Below are 20,476 nucleotides of genomic sequence, written 5' to 3' on the forward strand. Positions count from 1 at the left end.
CAAGCTCTCCACATGCCTTTATTGCAGCAGGGACCGCAGGTACCCCCACCTCCACCCACACCACCCACCCAGGACCGTGCACGGGGCACCCGTCAGCCAAGCCCCCATCCCACACCCCCTGTCCCCAGCTGTGCTGGAGGGGGACACGCAGCAGCAGGTGACAGTCCCCAATGCCCCCTCCATGGCAGCATCCTGGCTTCAGGGGCTGGAGCAGCCAGCATCTCCCGGGTGGGTGGTCCTGGTGAGGTGGGGGTCACCCTACGGCCCCCTGCTCACAGCCACTGCAGGGAGAAGCCCTGGCTGAGGCTGATGCCAAGGTCACTCACGGTGAGAACCTGTGGGGGGAGAGGAGACATTCTGGGGTACAGCCTCGGCAGGAGGGAACTGGAGAACGCTTTCCCCTAAACCCTGTTATGGCAGGAGAGCCACACAGAGTCCTCACCCCCCTCTTTGGCCACACTGTGACCCTGGAGGAGGAGGGGTGGAGACCCTCAGGATGGGAACCCCCACCCAGGAAAGGGCACCCTGAAATGGGGCCATACCTGGTTGTCCAGGTAGGAAAAGGGTTTCTCCTGGCCGTTCAGGAGGACCTTGCTGGGTGGCTTCTGCACCCCAAAGATGCTCAGTGTGCCAATGGTGACCTTGGTGGCCTCAGTGCTGGCATGGAGGACGGTGGAGGTGAAGATGTTCTGTAGGAAAGGACAGCATGAGCTCAAGGTGATCAGGTGCCACGGGACCCCCCACTCCTGCCCTCCCTACCAAATCCCACCTGCGTGACATTGAACACCACGTAGGAGTAGTTGCCTTGCTCAAAGGTGTCCAAGCTCTCGCCATCATCCCAGAAAAGGTCCCCCCATGCAGTGGCATGTGAGGACAAGGCCACGATGAGACGCAGGGGGTTCCCTCGGGTCACCTCCGTGGTGGTTCCTGGTTTCTGGGGTTCAAAGACATGGATTCTGTAGGGCCATTTGCATGGGGGTCCAGGACTTGAGGTGCTGGGGGACACATATGCGCTGTGGACAGCGCCCAGGGAGGTGACACTCACCTGGGTGGGCAGGACGGAACCTTCCCGGATGTGCAGGTTGAGGTGCTCCAGAGGGGCTGACATCTTCAACATCTCCCCACTGCTGTTCACTGAGGAGCCCTGGGCAGGCGGCGAGAGACGTGGGTGTGAGGGACCAGGGCTCAGACACGGGTCTGCGGAGCAGCCATCCCCGCCCCTTCCTCCATCAGGGCTTGCTGGGCTCAGCCAGGGCCTCCCACCCACAGCCCCAAGAGGGTCAAGCAGGGATCACCCGGCCCCCAGCCAAATGCTGTGATGCTCCTCACCGTGTAGAAGTCATACCACATGCCTTGGGGGACATAACCTGTGACTGAGTCCACCCCAGGCTCCAGCACCGGTGTTACCAGCAGGCTCCGGCCCCACAGGAACTGCCTGTCCAGCTCCCATGTGGCCACATCCCAAGGGAACCTGTGGCAGGACGGAGATGCCGCTCGATCGGCCGCTTCTCCGTGATTCAGCCCACACGTCTCCCCAGCTCCCGGTGGGGATGGTCTTACTCAAAGAACAAGGGCCGGGCAACAGTGTCCCCTTGCAGGTGGGCATGGTGGAAAAGGGTGTAGAGGAAGGGCAGGAGGGAGTAGCGTGTCAGCAGCACGTCCTTCATGGCCGTCCTGGCTGCGGGGCTGAACGCCGTTGGGTCCTGGGCCTGCGGGAGATGCAGGGAGTCAGCAGCTGTCCCACCCCCAACCCCACCTCCTGCATCCCCCATTCCACATCCCATATCCTGCATCCCACCCCTAGGACACCTCCCACCAGCCACACTGTCCTGGACCTTCTCGTTCTGGGTGTTGTGGTTGCGAGCGAAGGGGTAGAAGGCACCGAGCTGCATCCAGCGGGTGCACAGCTCCTCCGAGGTGCTGCCGGAGAAGCCGCAGATGTCCGCCCCGACCAGCGGGATGCCAAAGAGGCTGAAGCTCAGCAGCCCTGAGGGCAGGAACAGTCAGCAGGGCACAGTTTTAGAGACATCTCCAAACAAGCAGAAAGCTCTCGGCGTGCTGATAGGGGGTCTGTGCCACCCACCTGGAATGGAGTAATACATGTCCTTCCACTGGCTCCGGTTGTCACCCAGCCAGTGCCCTGAGTACCGGCCCTGGCTGGGGAAGGTGGAGCGGGAGATGACGAAGGGGCGCTTCGCCCGGATCTGGACTAAAGCGCTGGAAAACAACAGGGAGAGTTGGGGGCAGAAGGTAAGAGCAGCCCGCCAGGTGTTTGCTTTATCCCACAGCAATCAAGGAAGAATTCCCCCCTGGCAGAGGGGCGGAGGGTCAGCTCGAGCAGTATGGGAAAGGCATGGCTCCAGGACCAGCCGCATCCACCCATCCCTCCCAGGGCAGTGTCATCTCCCCTCTTCTCCTGGGTTATTCCCATCCTGGAGGCTGTGAGCAGCCAGAGCTCCTCCCCTTCAGATCAGGCACTCAAATCCGCATCTTTTTCCTACTCAGCTCTGAGAAGGATTTTGTCCCAACCCATCCCCAGGCTGCCAGGAAGCAGGATGCTCAGGTACCTTGCTGTGGCTTTGGCTTCCATCAGCCCGTAGAGGTTGTGGAGGTTGTAGTGCACCGAGGCTTTCTGCTTTGCTGAGGCACACACCGTCTTTGCAGAGAGGGAATCGCCCAGCACGGCTGCCAGGAGGGAGAGCTCAGTTGGACCCAGTGGTGGTGGGATGCAGGGGACGTGGACTCCCCAGACTTGCTGGCTCTGGGTCAACCCTCCCACAGGAACCAGCTGTCAGTGCCAACCCAGTGCTGAAAGCTCATGCAGATGGCCCCATCCTGCACCCTGGCATGGCGCTAACAAATGTGCATGGCTTAAGCACGGATACTGGCACATGCAAGTAGGGATGGAGACATTCAGGGTGTAAAAGAGACACAGTGTCTCTCAGAAATTGTTTTCCCCACCACACTCAGTTGGCAGCGCTCTCAAAGCACACAGTACCTACCAGCACAGCCTCCTTACCCGGAGTGTAGGGTGGGCTGTCGAAGTCTCCCGGGGGGCAGCCATCCTCAGACCCATCCATGAAGTTGGATGGCTCATTCATGTCCTAAGCAAAGAAAATTGTGGAGCAATTTCAAGGGTGTGGTTTTGGGGATTAGTGGATAGACCTGGAAAAGCTGTATTTGAGGGACAGTCCTGCCAGGACACACACTGGGCATGAGCTGGGCAGGGAGCAACCCAAGGGCAAGGAGGGACTTACGATCCAGAGGCCGTCAAAGGGCACGTGGGCATAGAAGTGCTGCAGGTTCTCCAGCCACCACTGGTGTGTGTCTGGGTTGGAAAAGTCTGCGAAGGCAGTGAAACCAGGCCAGACCTGTGGGGACAGCACAAATGCACGGGTTCAGCAAGCAGGGGATTTGTGGGGAGCCGCCATGGGGAACAGGGTACCACAGCATGCCAGAGATTTCATCTGGGGGTGAAACAGGCAATGAGACAGAAACCCAGCCAATGCTTCGAGTCCTGGATGCTACACACACACAGCATCCTTCCTACCTCCATGGTACCAGGAGGACCAGGTGCTGCGGAGCCCCCACAGTCCATGGGCAGTGGCAGCTGATGGAGCAGCTGCTCTGCCCCCACTTGCACAAGGCCTGATATCACCTCACCAAGAACACGTCAGGGAAAAGTAAGGATTTCTCTGTGCTTTGCCTCATTCCAGGAATTTTAGCCGATTCATTTTCCCCCATGTTTTTAGGCTATATCAAAATACCCCTCCTTGGAGATGGCGAGGGACAGCAAGTGGGAGGAAACAGCCAGGGGGGTCAAAGTGGGAGGGAACAGCTGCAGAGCAGATCTGGAGGCATGTCGTCCATCACAGACGTCCATCCTCCCCTCACCCCAGAAACAGGAAGGGAGAGAAATCAGATGACCAGCCTTAGGCAGCACTGCTGACTCCGTTAAGCTCATATGACTTCCACAGGCTCATCTGCTGAGCAGGGGCTGGCTCCCAGGGCTGGTGAAGACACCAGGAGGTGACACATGAGGATAAGGGCTGAGCCAGGCTCTGGCAATTATCCCAGAGAAGTCCCTTGGCCATTCGACTTTCCCTCCATTGTGATGAAATCCCAACCCTGGTACTGCACAACCCACGGGGCTGGGATTTCCCCCTGGAGCTCCTCACCTGCCCGATGAGTGGCTGCCCTTGTGTGGTGTTGAGGAACAAGCCCCGTCTCAAGCCTTCATCAAAAGGCCAATAGGAGCCGTGAGGGCTGGTGCTGCTGATGCCAGGATCCTGGGGACAGAGCAGAGGGTTAGTGCCACCCCAGGCAGGCTGTGGCTCCTTACCCTGGCCAGACCGGTGTGATTCACAGAGAACCCAGACAGGGTCAGCCAGAGCCCACACACAGCGGCTGTTTCCCCCCAAGGGGAAGAGAAACTTGCTTCAACACTTCCAGGCATGTTTTCTAAAATGCCACTTCTGCAAGTCCCCAGGACCTGTTACAGCATTTTGGGGAGGGGGGGACAAATACAAGAAATCTTGTGCTCATGCAAGAAATGTCAGGTCATGGACAGGCTTGGGCTGCCACAGAGAGTTCAATGAGGAGGAAATCCAACTTTCCCCTGCAAGGACCTGCTGGTCCCCACTGCCCCCAGCAAGAACCCGTGTCCCCACTTCTTGCAGAGGGAAGAAGGAGCATCACAGCCTGGTCACAAGATCCCAGCACTTGTGGGGATGTGAGGGCACCTGAGCTGAGCACCCACAAGTTAAACTGCCTGACCCACAGTTCCTCCATTCCTTCTCTCACAGGGGTCAGGGTCATCCTTGCACCCACAGAAAGGCAGGAGCACAGCACAAGAACCTGGCCCGTGTTTCCACGGTCCCTGCACTAGGGGCATTTCCAGTGGCAGTTTCCAGCTGCCTGACCAGCACTGGGAACTGGCCTTCTGCAAAAATCCCCAGGGCTGGGGATGACCAGCTGGGACCATGAGCATCCCTTACATCCCTGTCTCACATCCCAGCTCTGCAGCAAAGACAGCACAGTGGGAGAGGAGGGGGAATACCAAGATCATAACGTAGTGCTGCCCATGTTTGTGGAGGTCTTGCACCAGCGAGGGGAGGGAGGCAAACTTCTGGGAATCCAAGGTGAAGTCCCGGTACCCGTCCATGTAATCGATGTCATTCCACTGCGCATCCTGCGGGAAGGAGACTCAGGAATGGGTGATGGAGACTGGATCCCCTGCCCCACAGGCCCGAAGGGTTACCTGGGGGATCTGGTAGTTCCTCATGGCTCTCACGGTCTGCCAGGTCTCATTGCTGGATCCGTAGCCCCAGCGGCAGAGGTGGAAGCCGAGGGCCCAGAGGGGCGGCATGGCTGGGAAACCTGCAGGGGGACAGTGGGAGCATGGATGGGGTTTCCCAAGATGACAGCAGCATCTCAAAAGGATTAGAAGGTACGGGGAGAGGGAGGATAAAAGGTAATCACTGACCACAGTGTGCTGGAAGGGCTGGGGATGGGATGGCTGGGGGCTGCTGATCCCTCCCCAGCTGGGAGGGTTGGGGATGGTGGTGAAGCTGGGGTGAGACAGGGTGTGGGCATGGGGAAGGTGCCTACAGATAGCTGTGTTGGGGTGTGGGCACTCACCTATCACCTGCTGGTACTGCTGGATGACCATGTTGGGATCGGGCCCCAGAAAGATGTAAAAATCCAGCACTCCTCCAATGGTCCTCCAGGTCAGGCCTGGAGCAGGCTGCAGGGCCACCTCTTTGAGTGGGAAGGAGAAGAGAAAAAGCTAGTGACAACTGGGGAGCAACCCCCAGACCTCAGCCCCCATGATGGGGCCCAGGCAGCACCACAGGCAAAGCTCAGGGGAATAGAGAAATCCCTGCCTTGCACTCAGCAGATGCTAAATGGGTGTCTGGAAGCTTAAATCATCACAGCCCAGAGAGATCATTCATTTATGCTATCTTGAAAATCTGCTCTTTAAGCTCAAATCTGTGCCAGCTTCCACTGCTGGACGAAGACTAAGCACTTAAGTGCAGTGCTTTCCTTCATGTCCTCCTCCAAAATCCCCTCCTAAGTGAATCTAGAGCTACTCGTACAAGCAAGCATGGGGGAGCAAGGCCTTTCCTAGGAAGGGCTTTTCACATGGAGGAGCTTTTGCACCTCAGCTCAGGTGGCTGCATCTCACAGGAGCTCCTCCTCAGCAGCATCACTGCAACAGAGCCGAGCGCAGCTGGAGCTGCCGGAGCCCCGGTGTGAGCAGCATCGTCCCAGCTGGCTGCAAGCAGCAGCTGCAGGGAGGGACGGGTGGTCCTGGTGCCTCCCCCAACACGGCAGGAGCCCGCAGGAGCTGCTGTGTTATCAGCTGGCACACACGGGCAGATCCCATGGCCGCAGCTGGCGCAGCACAGCTGGGAAGAGCGCGGGCGACAGACGGCATTCCCCAGCTGCACCCGAGCCGTGCCCCACCACCAGGCCTGGGGGCGAGGACATCTCGGTGGAGGGAGAATGGGCATGGACCTGCATGCAAGGGACTTGCTTTCCTGACGGCAACTCGGCAGCTGGGCGTGTGGTTAAACTGCTCGGCAGTTGCTAAAGAGCCTCGCCGTAGCCAGGAAACAGATGGCTGCGCTCAATAACGGAGCCATCAAACCACATCTTTCCCTTTTATGGCTTCCTCTCACCCCAAGTTCCCAAACTGGCCACTCGAGCAGCTCCCATCTGTCCCAATCTGCCAGGTCCTTCACCAGAGACAAGCTGGCCCGGGGGTCCCCTAGACACCTACCCATGGCGTTGCTGTTGAGGAGGAAAACGCCATGAGCATCTCCACCCTCCTCCATCAGCAGGTAGAAGGGGTGAGCGCCGTACAGGTTGAACGATTCCTGCAAGGAGAAGGTGCCAGGTAAGACAGCAGAGAGGGCAAAGCAGGAAAGCCCCATGTCACTGAAGGTGAATAAACGACCCTGAGCTGCATATGCTGTCACCACCTAACCAGGCATCTGTCACTCCTCCAGAGCATAAGGCAGGGAATGAGGATAGGTTTGGGGCTGCTGCTTAAGGCTATGGGAGGCTGCTTCTTCCTTCAGCTCAGGGGTTGCTACTGAGCTGGGCTGGGTGAGGGGGAAACCTCCTGCCTCACCACAACACATTGCACGAGGAGTAGGGTGGAGCGGAAACACCCAGTGCCCTTGGAGTGCCAAGAGCATTTTGCAATTGCTTTGAAATCTTCCCTGGCACATACCTGCCCCTCAGCCTCGACCATCCCCAGCCTCTCCCAGTGCTGCTGCCCTCCCCTGACGTGTTTTCCCAGGGTTTGTCCAAAGCACAGGAGAGTGACACCCCTGTCCTCACCCCCTGCATCCCCACGGGGAGAGGGCAGATGTACCGTGGGAGAGACATCGCGGGCCCACAGTGTGAGGGTGTTCCAGTCCAGGCTGTGCAGGAAGCTGCCACGGTGCTCCCCCAGCCCATAGAGGAACTTGGATGGGAGTGATGTGGATATCTGGAGAAACTGGTCAGCAAAGATCAAGGGGGCCACGGTGGTGTTGAGCCTGCCAGGGTGACACCAAGGAAGAGAGAGTCAAGAGAGGATTCTGGGACTCATTAGGATCCATTTATCCATCAATAATTGATCTCTTGGCCCTCAAAGCATCTCAAGGGGCAGTCCAGCAGCACATCCCACCCTGCATCCAGCCCCAACACCTTGGTCCAGGAGCAAAGTCGGGTCTGGCTGGACACAAGGCATAGCCTTAGCCCAACCCAGCCTGTCCCAGCACAGCACAGCCTTCCCTTTGACACAGAAGTTTCCACCCACGTTATTACTAACCACCAAGGTGATATGGCCATGGGGTTTCTCAGCCTGCTGTCACTGGTAAGCAGCTCCCAAGTACAGGATGGACCACAGCCACCAGCAAATGGGAAGGAGGAGGAAAGGATGGGATCCCAAAACACACTGGCCAGACATTGCCCAGCTGTTGGTGCTCACCACCAACTTAGTGTGGGCAAAGCTGTGGAGGTGACAGAAGCTGCACAGCAAAGTCACCCACAGTCCTTTTCCACATAAAGCCTGGAGCTGTGGGTGTCCCTGTAACTTGGACAGCTGAGGAAACCCAAAAGCAGGGAGAGGAGAAAGCCACAACTGTTCTCTGGCCATTTTCCTGAGCCACCAGGTCACTTATCAGTGATGTGCCGGGACCTACACAATGTTTGGCTTCTGTAGGACCTGGGGAGGAATCAGCGTACTGGGAAGTTTTTGGAGAGGTGCTGATCCCACACAGCTCTGCCATGGCCATAGCTGCCACATCCCCATGTGAGCACCGCTCAAAAGACGCAAGACAAAGAGTAATAATTGGCTGGAGATCTCACAGCATGGGTTTTCCTAATGAAAAACCTTTGGGAAGCATGCTGGAGCCTGCCTAGGGTGGGATAAGCTTCTCCCCACCTGCCACAGCGTGAGCAGGAGGTGTGTTCTTACAGCACTGTCCCTGTCGCCTTGCGCTGCAGCAGCACCCCAAAGGGGTCCCGGGAGAAGTTCAGACTGTAGATGGGGTTTTCCGCTCTCTTCATCACCCAGGGAACATCGAGGGGAACCTCATAGCGTGGGTTGGCTGCATCTGTTATCTGCAAAAGGGAGAAAAAGTGCTTTAAAGACCAGCAGAGCAAGAGGGCAAAGGGCTGGAGATGCTCATTTCGCCCCACACAGCCATGCCTGAAGCACAACGGATTCCAGGCTTGGTCCAAGCAAGGGATGGTCACCTATGGGATGACAGGTGCAGGGGTCAGGAGCACAGTCACAGGCTCTTGAGAGCAGCCAGCAGGAAACTCACCTTGATGTGCAGCCGCGTGTCTGTCTCAAACTCCACATCCAGCCTCAGCCTCTCGATGTCCCGGGGGTAATAGGCCTTCTCCCTTCGCACCAGCAACCCCGCCATGCCCAGCGCTGTCTGGTTGAGGCTCTCCAGGGTGTAGCTGGGGAAGTCAGGGGGATAGAAGCACCAGGGCACCCCCCGCTTGCCCTCTGCTGGTGGGGGAGTCTGGATGAAGCAGCATCCTCGGTTTTCACAGAGCTCCTGGGTCACCACCACCTGCCGCTCGGGGTAGCAGTCAAAGCGACGGCTCTCAGGAACCAGGAGACATTTCGGGGGTGGCGTGGGTCCGAGCCAGCTCCCCGATACTTGGCGCAGCACCCAGACAGTGATGGTGCTCAGCAGCACAGCGACCACCAGCAGCCCGCTGCCCACCCACCACCGGGCCAGCTTCCCTCGGCCGGTGGGCAGCGGGGCAGCCCCTTCCTCTTCTACCCGGCATGCTGCTGGCTGTGTTGTTGTCAGCTTCTGGTATGACTTCATTGTCCTGGGGCTGGATGGAAGGGGAGATGGTGGCAGGTGTGAAGGAGACAGAGGGGGAGAGCTTGCCCAGGTCTCAAGGACAGCTTCCCCCTCTCCTGATGCCTGTGGCTCAGGCAGAGCCTGCCTGCCTCAGCACCCTGCAGCATCACATCTGCATCTTTGGCCAAGATGCGCCCGGCAAACTCAGCAAAGGAGGGCTTTGCCAAAGTCAGGTGGTCCTGACCCTGCTAAGTGTGGGGAGATGCTGACACCCGACTGTCCACCGGACCCAGGGAACAAAGCACCATCTGCTTTTGGGAGGTGGCAGAGAGGCCTCTCAAGGAGTTTTTCTCAGGTCTGAATCCATGGGCTGCAGTGTTTCTGGGGAAGGTGCAACCAAAACCGAGCTTGCTCTGCCTGTAGGAACAGAGCTGGGGTGCTGAGAGCTGCGGCTCCAAGGTGTGGAGCGGTCTCTGCTCTGAGCATCTTCTGCTCCGAGCGTCCTCTTCGAGCATCCTCTGTCATCATCACCCAAAGCCCTGACTCAGAGGTTTTAGACCCGGGGATGGCTGGGAATATGCCATTAGTCTTTGCTTTCCACTGATAAAAGCTGATTCTAATAACCTCTCAAGCAAACACCTCCTCGACTCTAAGCAAAGGAGGACCCTCATGTTCCTGATGAGTTTGCAGGGAGCAATCTCAGCACCTTAAAAAAGCGACACAACTTTCTTCTCTCCGTCTCCTCACTCTCACTCAGACCCTCCTCCCCTCACCCTGCTCCCTGCAAAGACTCAGAAAACGGCTCTAATCCCCCACAAACAGGTTTATCCCCCAGCAGCGCTCCCCCAGCTCGACCACCACGACGGCTCAACCCGCCGGGGCCTGGCCGCGAACCTCCCCGAGCGGCAGCGCCTCCGCCTTATGCAACCCGCCCGCCGCTTCCCCACGCCGGGGCGGCTCCGGGGAGGCAGCGCCCACCCGCCGTGTCCCCGCGAACCCCGGGGACCGGGGCGCGCCACCGGCACACGCACGGGGGGCTCGGGGCCGGCCGGGGCGGGGGGGGACACACAGCCGGGGCGAACCCGGGCGGGCACGGGGGGCGGCGCGCCCCGGCAGCCCCTGCCCGCCTGCGGGCCCCGGTCCGGCCGTGCCGGCGCTTACATACACGTGTCTCCTCTTGACATTGTGGCTGCGGGCAGCGGGCGGGCAGCGGGCGGGCAGCGGGCGGGCAGCGGCAGCGGGCGGGCAGCGCTCCCGGCGCTGCAGCTCCGCCGTAAACACCCGACGAGCCGCCCGGCCGGCTCCTACCGCGCCTCTCTAGTAGCAGCGCATCCCCACACGCATCCCCTCCTCCGCTCGCCCGTCCGCGTTGTGTGTGCTTTTTCAATTTTGTTTTTAGTATTTGTGTCTACGCTCAGTGCTGTTCAAGGGTGGAGAGCATGGGAGGTCAGCGGCTTTTTAGGTTTTTCCCCAGCTGATGCACGCGGGGTGTTAAAATGCAGGGAACGAGCGCCTCTGTGCCCCCTTGTAGGGTGAGAGCACTTTATCCCCGCACAGGTTTCAGGGAATCGTGATGCTGGGCGTGTTTTGAGCACACAGCAGGTGGGCCAGACTCACAAAAACCCACACATCCCAGAACACCGCCCTTCATCCATCCAAGTTCTCACCAGAGGTCCCGTCTCCCATGCACTCCTCTTGATTTGCTTAACAAGTGTGTGTACTGCACAGGCTTTCCCACTTTTTAAGGGACTGGAGAGTTGCTCCTTGTTTACTGTTGAAGGCCACCGTAGTCTAAAGTTCAGCAGTGAACGAAAACAGACCTTTGGAGCAGAGATACTTCCCCCGGGGAATGAAAACGAAAACTAACCTGTTGTGAACAGGGCAATTCACCCAGAAACAGAATTCCAGGTGAGACAGCCGCTCCCCTACTGCCATATGTGATCTCTCAGACCCCATGTTCTTGCAAAAATAGGGGGAAATACCTCAGTTCTGGTGTGGGGCTATCACCACAGAGGGCAAAACCCCCATCCAGGATGCAGCCAGCCCATCCCTCCTGCCCTTGAGGACCACCATCTCATTGATGTCTCAGGGATAAACCTTGGATGATTTAGGATGGCTCTGGCCATCTTGGTTATCACCACTCAGAGAGAGCACAGGGGCAGGTGGCTGTGTTGGGGACATCAGTGGCCCCAAAGGCTCCCACAACCAGCATCCCTCTCCTTGCTTGGCTTAGCTCTCTGAGCCAGCAGAACCTTCCTGGGTGGAAAGGAGACCTGGAGACAAACCTCAGAGGTATCAGTGGAGACCACAAGGACGGCTGAAATCTGTCCTTCAACCCTTGGCTCACCGTGTCCCAGCACCCAGTGCAGGATTTCAACCAATGTCTGCAAATCTGGGAGAGGTGAAGGCCAAAGCTGTTGCAGCTACACTGGGCAGCAGCTTCATGCCACCACTTGGGAGCTTTAGCCAACCTCATTAGCTCAGTTCCAATGATAAACAGGGATTTCTTAACATCAGGGAGGTGCATTTGCCTAAACCTTGCTCTGGCTGCCCGGATCCAGGGGGTTATGCCAGACATGAGACTCCCCATGTTTTGCAGCTCGTGTTGTTCAAAGGGAGCAGGGAAAGATGGGATCTTACTCAAAGCCTCAGCTATGGCCCTTAGAGATGCTCCAATATTTGGCTCCAAGGCTAGAAAGCACAAATTGCACTGGGCTTACACAGACTTTCTAATATCATTACGGACACAAAGAAATCAAAAGGAGCCCAGTTGAGATGAAGGCAGTTGGGTTTAGTCAACTGCCCGTGTTACTACATTTTTTGATGCACTATCAACATTGTTGGTGATCCTGGGGTCCAAAATTGGACCATTGGGGTCAGGGTGATGTGTTTAGCAGCTCACACAAGTGCATGAGGAAAACGCAAAGATTGAGTTGAAGATCCAGCCCTGGGCAAGATTTGGCCCTGCTTCAGTGTGCAGGGGGCTCCAGGATAGGCAGTGCTGGGCAAAGACTGGTCCACAGCTGGTGGAGGAGGACAAGGCTGGCCAGTGGCCACCTGAAGGAGCCCAGGGAACAACTGAGTCCTCTCAAAAGTCTTGGGATGCCCAGGACACATTTTCCCACCATTGTTTGCCCTGCAACAAGGCCAGGTACTGGTGCTGCACCTGAGTCTGGGTAGCTAGTCCCTGGTACCAATCCAGACTGGGTGATGAACAGATCAAGAGCAGCCCTTCCAAGGACTTGGGGGTGCTGGTGGATGAGAGGCTGGATATGAGCCTCTTGAAGCCCAGAAAGCCAAATATGTCCTGGGCTGCATCAAAAGCAGAGTGGCCAGCAGGTCAAGGGAAGTGATTCTACCCCTCTGCTCTGATGAGGCCCCATCTGCCGTGCTGTGTCCAGCTCTGGGGTCCTCAGCACAGGAAGGACATGGAGCTGTTGGAGTGAGTCCAGAGGAGGCCACAAAGTTGATTAGAGGGATGGAGCACCTCTCCTATGAGGAAAGGTGGAGAGAATTGGGATTGCTCAGCCCAGACCAGAGAGGGCTCCAGGGAGATCTTACTGCTGTCTTTCCCTATCTGAAGGGAGCCTGCAAGAAAGCCTGGACTTTTGGCCAGGGCATGTGGTGACAGGACAAGGACTAATGGCTTTAAACTGACAGAGAACAGGTTTAGATCAGATGCGAGGAAGAAATTCTTTTCCGTGAGGGGGGTGAGGCACTGGCACGGGTTGCCCAGAGAAGTTACGGATGCCACATCCTTGGAGGTGTTCAAGGCCAATTTGGATGGGGTTTGGAACAACCTCGTCTAGTGGAAGGTGTCCCTGCCCGTGGCAGGGAGGTTGAAACGCGTTGAGCTTTAAGGTTCCCTCCCTAACCAACCATTCTATGATTCTATAAAACGCACCCGCGTGTGAGGGTGCAAAACCCCCGGCCATCCATCGGGGCTGATCCGGGTGGGCGGCAGCTGTCGGAAAGGGGTGAGCCTCGCAGCGGGGTGGGGGCACGGGGACTGGTGTAGAGGCGACGGGGATGAGGATAGGGATGAAAGGGGCATAAAACAGGCACGAGGATCAGGGTGAGGATGAGGAGAAAGACGGGGATGAAGACAGGCTTGAGGATCAGGATGAGAACAAGGATGGGGATGAGGAAGGGGATGGGGACGAGGACGAAGGGGGGCGACTACGTGCCGGCAGCGGCGCCGCGCCCGTCCCGCGCCCTTCCCCATGAATGAACCGCGCGGGCGGTCCCGGGCGGTGACGCGGCGGGCGGGGCGGGCCGGGCGGTGACGCGCGCGGTGACGCGCCATGCCGGAAGCGGCGGGGGCGCTGGTTGGTCGGCGGCGCGGCGGGGGGGAGGCGGCCGCCCCGCGCTTGTTGTTGTCCGCGGGACTCGCTGGCAGGGAGGGAGGAGGGAGCCGCGCAGCGCCCCCGCCGCCGCCCCCGCGCCCCCGCCGCTGCCGCCCCCGCCACGGGGCGCTCCCGACGGCACGCAGGTGAGGAGCCGCCCGGGCGCGGCGCGGAGGGGGCGGGGGCGGGGGGGTGGGTCGGAGCCGGGAAGGGGGGGTGGCCGCGCGTTGCCGCTCGATGGCGGGGGAAGGGGCGGCTCGGCTCGGCCCGGTCCGGCCTCGGTCCCGCTCGGTCCGGTCGGGTCCGGTTGGGCGCGGGCGGGCGGGGCGGCGGAGGTAAAAGTGCTGAGTCACCACCGCGCCGGGCACGTGGTGCCGCCGCCCCTCGCACCGGGCCGGGCCGGGCCGGGCGCGCACGTGGGGCCCGGCGGGGGGCGAGGGGCGGGCGGCGGCGGCCCCGCCGTGAGGGAGCGGGAGGGGGCTCGGGGAGTGCCGCCCGCCCCCGCCGAGCGGTCCCCGAAGCCCCCGGGGGGTGGGGGCGCGACGGCCCCGCGATCACATCTTCCCTGTCACCTCGCACCAGCGCGGAGCCGGCACCGCTCAACCCCCGTGGGACGGGGCTGGCAGCACCTCCGCGCCGTCGAGGACATGGGGCTGGGGGTCCCCTGGGCGTTTGCCGGGGCGATGCGTCCCTGTCTCTTGTTGTTATTTTTCTTCCCCCCGAGGATGAGCGCGCTGCCTGCCTCTGCCTTTGAATGGCTCTTAAAATACATGTGAGGAAACCTGTTGTGACGCCGCGCGCTCCGCCGACTAAAAATAGCAGCTTTTGTAGTACGGAGGGAGCCGGGGCGCAGCCGGGGCCGGGCAGCGTGGCCGCGGCGGTGGCCGGGCGTGGTGGCGGCTTCGTGATCCGCTCTCCGCCCAGGGTTATCGGGCAGGAGCAGCCGCCACCGGGAAACGCCAGGCGGGCGCGTTGCTGCCCGTCGGATGGGCTCGGGGTCAGGGATGCGGCTGGTGGGGGGCTTATCTCTGCTGAGCACAGATGCTGGTTGGGTCGAAGGAGGGAGCGGTGCGTGGTGCGTTCGGGCTGGTCCCGGAGTCTGTGGGGAGGGAGGGATGCGTGTGCATGGGGCCGCCCTGGAAACGGGGTGCTCCGCGGCCGCCCAGGGACTGGCGGTGGGAGGAAAGGGGACGGTGACATTCCGGGAGCGGGCACTGCCGCGTGACTGTCTGGTGGGCGCGGGACGGTTTGGGGATTTAATCAGAAGTGAGGAGGTGGGTGGGGGGAACCTCTTCAAGCTTCCCGTGACGGCAGCGGCATGAGGTGGGGAAACATCCAGGCCACGAGCGACGGGAACTGAGATCTCCGAACTCTCACAGTGTGTCAGGGTCTGTTTCCTTCCTCCTCCTCTTCCTCGGGCTGAGAGCCCGCTCCCCTCCCTCGTGGGTTGTTCCGTGGAGGATTTATTTTATAGATTCTGCTGAAAGCAGGCCATGAGGTCTCAAATTAGGAACGAGCCCCCTTTGGGCAAAGTTGTTACAGAAAAGGGAAAGGCCTCCATTTTCGCTTTCACCTGGCCGCCCCCTCCTTTGCCAGCGTGCCTAAAGCTGAGCTGGGACTGCGGAAGGTGGAGGGAGCCAGTGAGAGGAAAGTGTTTCCCTGAAAAGCTGCACGCCTTTTTCTTGCACTTACAGTTTTTGTAAGCCCCGTGGCGGGCGCAGCCCTACGCCCCAGCCCGGCGCGTCGTGCCGTGGGTGCTGTCGGGGTTTTAGCAGCGAATGAGTTTACCTGGTGATTTTTTTCCCACTGATGAAAGGAGCGTGCGTCCCTCCGCTTTTTCCCCCCCTGTCCTTCCGTGTGCGTCCGCGGTGCTGCCTGCGGAGAGCCCTTCCTCGAGCCTTCCTCGTGCAGTCACTTCCTCGGGCTGATGGACGCCGCGGCTGCCCAATGGCAGCGCGCAGGGCTGCGCGGCCCCGGAGTTAACTCCGCTCCCGCCCGGCCGAGCTGCCGGACCTGGGGCTGGCAGCGAGCAGCGACGGGGATCTTGCCGCAAGGTTGGGCACACGGTGGCTCTCGCCGTCAGGACACCCTGCCCGCTTCTGCAGGCTCTGAGCTTGACAGGGCTTTGAGCCCTGTTAAATGTTCCCGGTTGTATTACGCCAGGTTCTTGCCTTGCTTCAACAACTGTTTCTGAACCAGAGGCAGAAATGTGTTGGCTTTTTTTTTTTTTTTTTTTTCCTCCCTGCTTGCCTGTCAAGGACAGCGTGCTTTGTCATGTTTTATGTCATTTCTGCGCCGTCGCCCGTCTCAGCAATCTGTTGCAGCATGGAGTTCAGTACTGCTGTGTGCCTCCTGAAAGGGAAAAATACAGATCAGCTTGATACCCTCTGATTTCCATCAACATTGGAAGATGATTAATGGCATGGAATGTGCTGCAGGACTTGGTATTGAAAATCTCTAGCTGTGTGAGATGTTTGGGAAGTGAAGAAAGGACAGCCGGGAGCGCTGGCCCCTGCGGCAGTCGGGGTTTGTGGGATAAGCTTGCTCGCTGATCATTTTTGTAAACATCCAGCTGTGAAATACTTGAGCAGTGCTAGCACTTTCAATTATCAGGAAGTTTCAGGCTCAGCACCCTGTAGAGATGAACAGGCAGTTTCCACTTCTGTCTCAGCTATTGTTTGAGGCTATCTTCAAACTTGGGGAGAGAGTCTTCCAAGCATGAAGCAAGCACAAGTGATGCAGTGCTCTGTGACCATCAGCACAAGGGCTGGGGGAAGGCAGTAATGAGAGCAATTACCCTGGCACTGCACTCCCGAGTGGAGGGACAGGCTGCATAGTGGATCCCACTGCTTTGCAATATTGTGGGATGCCAAATAGCGAAGCTGCTATGTTCCATTATTAGCAGTTAGTGAAGATCTCTGACTTAATGGCTGGCATTTGGGGTCAGGAGCAGCAAAGTTAGGAATCCTAATCCCAGCTCTGCCCCGGGGTCCAGCTGTGCGTCCGAGCAAGTTATTTGTTGCTTGATGGCTCAGCTTGTCTGGCTGGCAAGATGCATCTCTGGGCTGGTGATGCTGAGGTGTAATTCCAGTATATCTCTGTCACCGCGTTTTATAAGCACGTGATGGAAAAAGTGCTGTAAGCTTGTCAGTACCAGGGCTGGCTGTCGCATACCTTTCCCCTTCAGCCTCCTCCTCCATGAAGTTTCAGAGGTGTCACACAGGCGTACCCGCCTGGTACTCCGTATCCCTGCTCCCTAACCACAGGCTCTGTGCAGCTTCTGACTAGGTTGTTTACCAAACCACTGAAGACTGTCTGATCTGTGTCCAGACTTCCCCAGAGAGCGCCTCTGAAAGCTGTGTCCTGGCAGCTCTCAAATGTGCTCTGAAGGTTCCTGAATCTCCTCTTTGCTGCTGGATGCTGGTTCCGATCCATAAGGGAAATGGAAAGCTGGCCAGCTGGGCGAGGGCTGCGTGGAGCTCCTCTAGAACAGTAAACAGTGACTCACCCCCTCCTTGTGTCTTCTCTCTCTTCATGTCAAATATATTGCCTCGCATATGCTTCTCTACTCTCTGATTCACACCACCAGCCTGTCCCTCCCCGCTCTCATTACAAATGAGTGACAAGCGTCAGTCTGCCTTACAGGATGTGTGAAGGTTGTCAGAGCAGGAGAATGGCTTTTTGAATGATGGAGAGAGGGATGGTGCTCTGCCTACCATGCTGCAATGTGCTGGAAATCCATGTCGTGCCTCCGAGCGGCAGAGGCACGGCGACAAAGATTTAAGCATCTGTAGTTGCCTTCACCTGTCAGCTCAGATGTTACCCGTGGTAGGCACATTCGTTTGGCTAGCGCTCTGGAGCGGGGAATAACTTGCGGATAAACGAGAAATTTAAACAGCTGCCTAGGAATTAAATGGCTGCATTTAGGAGAGAGTAGAGTATTCCCTGCATAGCTGTCGGTGCCGAACTGAGACGTGATGGCAGAGATCCCCGTTGCCGCTTGAACCTTGCGCTGTTTTTCTGCCCTCGGGAAGTTGTCGCTGGCCCAGCGGAAGGTGAGGGTTGCGTGTTTTCAGTTTGCTGTATGTGTGTGAGGATGGAAGCTAAACACCAGCAGGGCTGTCTGCCAGGCACTCATGTTCTGGCCAGGGTTGTCTTTCAGTGTAGAAAGAGTTTTTAAAATTCAAGTCCATCCGCAGTTGTCGGGTGTCGGCAGTGACTTTATAGTAATTCCTTAATGTGTAACGCGCTTGGAAAGCCCTGTAGCATGGAAAGTCTGAAATCTCACTCTGGCATGTTTTCTTTCTTAATTGCAAGCCTTGTGTGGAAAGCTCTGTCCGACCTTTGCCTGAGTCAGGCTTTCTGCTGCCTTTCCGTTTCAAAGTGAAGGAACTGCGATCTCTAGATGCTCGAAGCTGAGACTGTCAGGCTTAGGATGTCAGCTGGAGACCTCCAGGTTTTTGGGATGAGGCATAGGAGCTGTCTGAGAGAGGGAGAGGGCGTTGGCAAGACTGTCAATGGGTAACTATTGCAGAATTACAAGGGCTCTTTATGTAACCCACAGTCAAAACACTTGCTGTAAATACGAGCGTGGAGCTGCTCTGGAAAAGCTTTTTCCCCTCACAGTTGGTGTAATACTACTTGCTGCTTTATTGATGTGGCGTTCGAAATGTGTCGTACTGCTTACAGAGCAGGGATGTAACGCGGTCCTCGTTCCAAAAAGCTGAGCTCCTAATTTTAGATGTGATGCAGCAAACGCAATTAAGGAAAGAAGGGCAGGAGTAGGGTAAAGACTAAAAGGGTTCTAATAATCAAATTGCAGGCAGGGTCCCAGAAGACCCCTGTGCAGCATGTTTAGGGAACGCTGCTGGGTATGGCTTGTTTGCAGAGTGGTTTATGATTCTGTTGTGGGGTTTTGCTTTGTAACTGTGGGAGATGCCATGCTGATTTTTAGTGTCTTCTTGCTGGTAGCTGAATAGTCTCAAATAGTCCTGATGGGAAGGATTTGGTAGATGAGGAGATGGCACCCAAGGCCCTGGAGGACTGCTGATGAGGATTGCAAGTGGTGTTGTATCGGTTTCGAGTGGAGCCTGGGCCACACCTGTGCCTTCACCTAGTGCAGAGATAAGACTCTCCCTGGCACTCATATCTGACTGTGAGACTTGAGCCTGTTTGAGTGTTTCTACTTGCTCTATGAAATCTTGCCCTTCGGGTCAGGCCAGCCCACAGTCTCCCATCCTTGTTTTAAGAGGGTCTGGCATCACAATTCCTGTTGGTGCCTTGAACCTCCTCATTAATCTCTGTGTCAGCAGCAGCCATGGCCATGTCAGTCAGTCAGCCCATGGCCCCTGGTGCAGTAGGGTGGATCCCAGCCTATCTGGGAGGGATGCTGGCCCATCCAGAGTGCGTTGGTGTGTGGGGGGGAGACAGGTGTGCAGCAGAAGACGCTGTGCCGAGCGCCTGTGCTGTCCGCTGAGGAATGTGCAGGGTAAGGAGCTGTTGCTTTGGTGACATGGAGCAACAGGTGACCAGAAGGGTTTCATCACTCAGAGCCGGAGCATTGCTCGGGGTGGCAGGTGAGCCCTCACGCTGACCCCCACTGGAGGCAACCTCACCCCTGGGCTCTTGTTTTCCATGATATTTTACATTTCTTTCCATCTCCGCGCAGCCAAGTGGCCGCGTTCAGTTTTTCCATCGGCTGGCGCAGAAAACGCTTTGAAGACGCGCTGGGTGAGGATCAAAAGGCTTTTTGTGCAGTTGGTGGGTGTGACGGGGCTGTCGTTGGCCTCCCCCTCCTTTTTGCCTTTCCTTTTCCGGCGTTCGCAGTGCGGCGAGCGGCCAGCGCGCCCAGCGCGCCCCTTCCCTTGTAGGGATGGGGGCGGCGAGGGAGGGGGGATGCCGCCGAGGGAAGGAAGAGTTTCTGATGCTGTGGGAATGTGAGCGCTCAAACTCTGTAAACAGCTGGTGACTCACTGCATAACTATGGCACCAACTGCCTGCGGCCCGGCTGCGCCTCTGCAGGGAGGGGGCTGCCGGCCCTTTCCTCTACGCACTGGCAGCGCCTCTGCGCTCCTCAACTCCGAGACCGGTTGGCCAAGACAAGGAGCTTTTTCCTTCCTCCCAGCTGCCAGTGCCTACGTCTGCGCCTCCGGCCGGGAGGTAGGGGTGGGCAGCAAATGCCTGGTGCGGAGGGGAAGCGATGGACGGTGAAAGGGCAGTGCTGGGGTCTGAAGAGGTGCCTGTGCTCGCAGGAGATGCTGCCCTGAAGAGCAGGCAGACAGAGGTTGGGCACATCCCCGTCTGTCTGTCGGAGGCAGCTGCGGGGGGCTGGGACTTGCCCCCCCGCTGCCCTGTGCCCTGCCCATTCCTGCTGTCCTGTCGAGACAGGGGCTGTGGCTGGAGGTGTGCCCGGGGTGGGGCTCAGTGCTGGAGGAGAGCAGGGAAGGACTCGGTGATGCCCTAGAAAATGCAGCGCACACCAGTTGCTGTAAGTGGTCCATTCATCACGGAGCATCTTGGCTTGTGTGCTGTGCGGCTGTCCTTGTCCCTCCTCCAGACATGGAGAGCTGTGCTGTCTCGGGCTTAAAAATAGAGGAGGCGCCTAAATACACTCCCTAATATCTAGGATAGTATCTTGCAGCTCTGCAATTACAGGATTATTTTTTTCCTCTCCTGCTCTTCATCTTGATTTTTACGTAAGTCGTGCGCTGATGAGGTGTCTTGACTGATAAAATTCAAGTGACAGCAGCACGGGCTGAGCCAGCACCTTCACCTACCCGGCTCCCCCTGGTCCCCACGCCCCAC

General features: G+C 58.1%; 2 protein-coding genes across 8 annotated transcripts in view; one reads left to right on the top strand and one right to left on the bottom strand.

Annotated features, from left to right (window-relative positions):
- Positions 1-15,582, bottom strand: LOC125334027 (lysosomal alpha-glucosidase-like). Of its 5 annotated transcripts, XM_048320389.1 has the most exons (20): positions 10,488-10,525; positions 8,826-9,357; positions 8,474-8,619; positions 7,385-7,550; positions 6,785-6,881; positions 5,641-5,760; positions 5,261-5,379; positions 5,060-5,191; positions 4,179-4,289; positions 3,258-3,371; positions 3,020-3,104; positions 2,568-2,685; positions 2,084-2,217; positions 1,836-1,987; positions 1,561-1,709; positions 1,330-1,471; positions 1,046-1,144; positions 770-934; positions 543-689; positions 1-335 (listed from the first exon to the last, which is right to left on the bottom strand). In XM_048320389.1, the coding sequence occupies exons 1-20, from the start codon at positions 10,508-10,510 to the stop codon at positions 273-275; spliced, it is 2,814 nt and encodes a 937-aa protein (XP_048176346.1). In that variant the 5' UTR covers positions 10,511-10,525; the 3' UTR covers positions 1-272. The 5 variants fall into 5 exon arrangements, with proteins under 5 accessions (XP_048176346.1, XP_048176344.1, XP_048176345.1 ...); XM_048320387.1 differs by lacking the exon at positions 10,488-10,525 and adding an exon at positions 15,461-15,582 and having other exon boundaries at positions 770-1,144; XM_048320388.1 differs by lacking the exon at positions 10,488-10,525 and adding an exon at positions 10,994-11,173 and having other exon boundaries at positions 770-1,144.
- Positions 13,711-20,476, top strand: part of MAFK (MAF bZIP transcription factor K) — a 14,357-nt gene continuing 7,591 nt past the window's right edge. Inside the window, exon 1 of one of the 3 annotated variants that reach the window (XM_048320399.1) lies at positions 13,711-13,818. The gene's annotated coding sequence lies outside the window, so the exon portion shown is untranslated. Of the gene's footprint in view, positions 13,819-17,356; positions 17,728-19,681; positions 19,832-20,476 lie in introns of those variants that run through there. The other 2 variants (XM_048320397.1, XM_048320398.1) reach the window with 2 other exon arrangements.

Source organism: Corvus hawaiiensis, chromosome 16, assembly GCF_020740725.1.
Source record: "Corvus hawaiiensis isolate bCorHaw1 chromosome 16, bCorHaw1.pri.cur, whole genome shotgun sequence".
In the NCBI taxonomy this organism is placed as follows: Eukaryota; Metazoa; Chordata; class Aves; order Passeriformes; family Corvidae; genus Corvus; species Corvus hawaiiensis.

What these genes read in the sequence shown, in the direction of transcription:
- LOC125334027 (XM_048320385.1), bottom strand. Translation starts at nt 10,510, where the DNA reads ATGTCAAGAGGAGACACGTGTAT. An exon ending in AGCACTACGTTATGATCTTG is followed by an intron (nt 4,290 to 5,059) that starts GTATTCCCCCTC and finishes CTCTGTCCCCAG; the next exon opens with GATCCTGGCATCAGCAGCAC. An exon ending in CATGTATTACTCCATTCCAG is followed by an intron (nt 1,988 to 2,083) that starts GTGGGTGGCACA and finishes TCCTGCCCTCAG; the next exon opens with GGCTGCTGAGCTTCAGCCTC.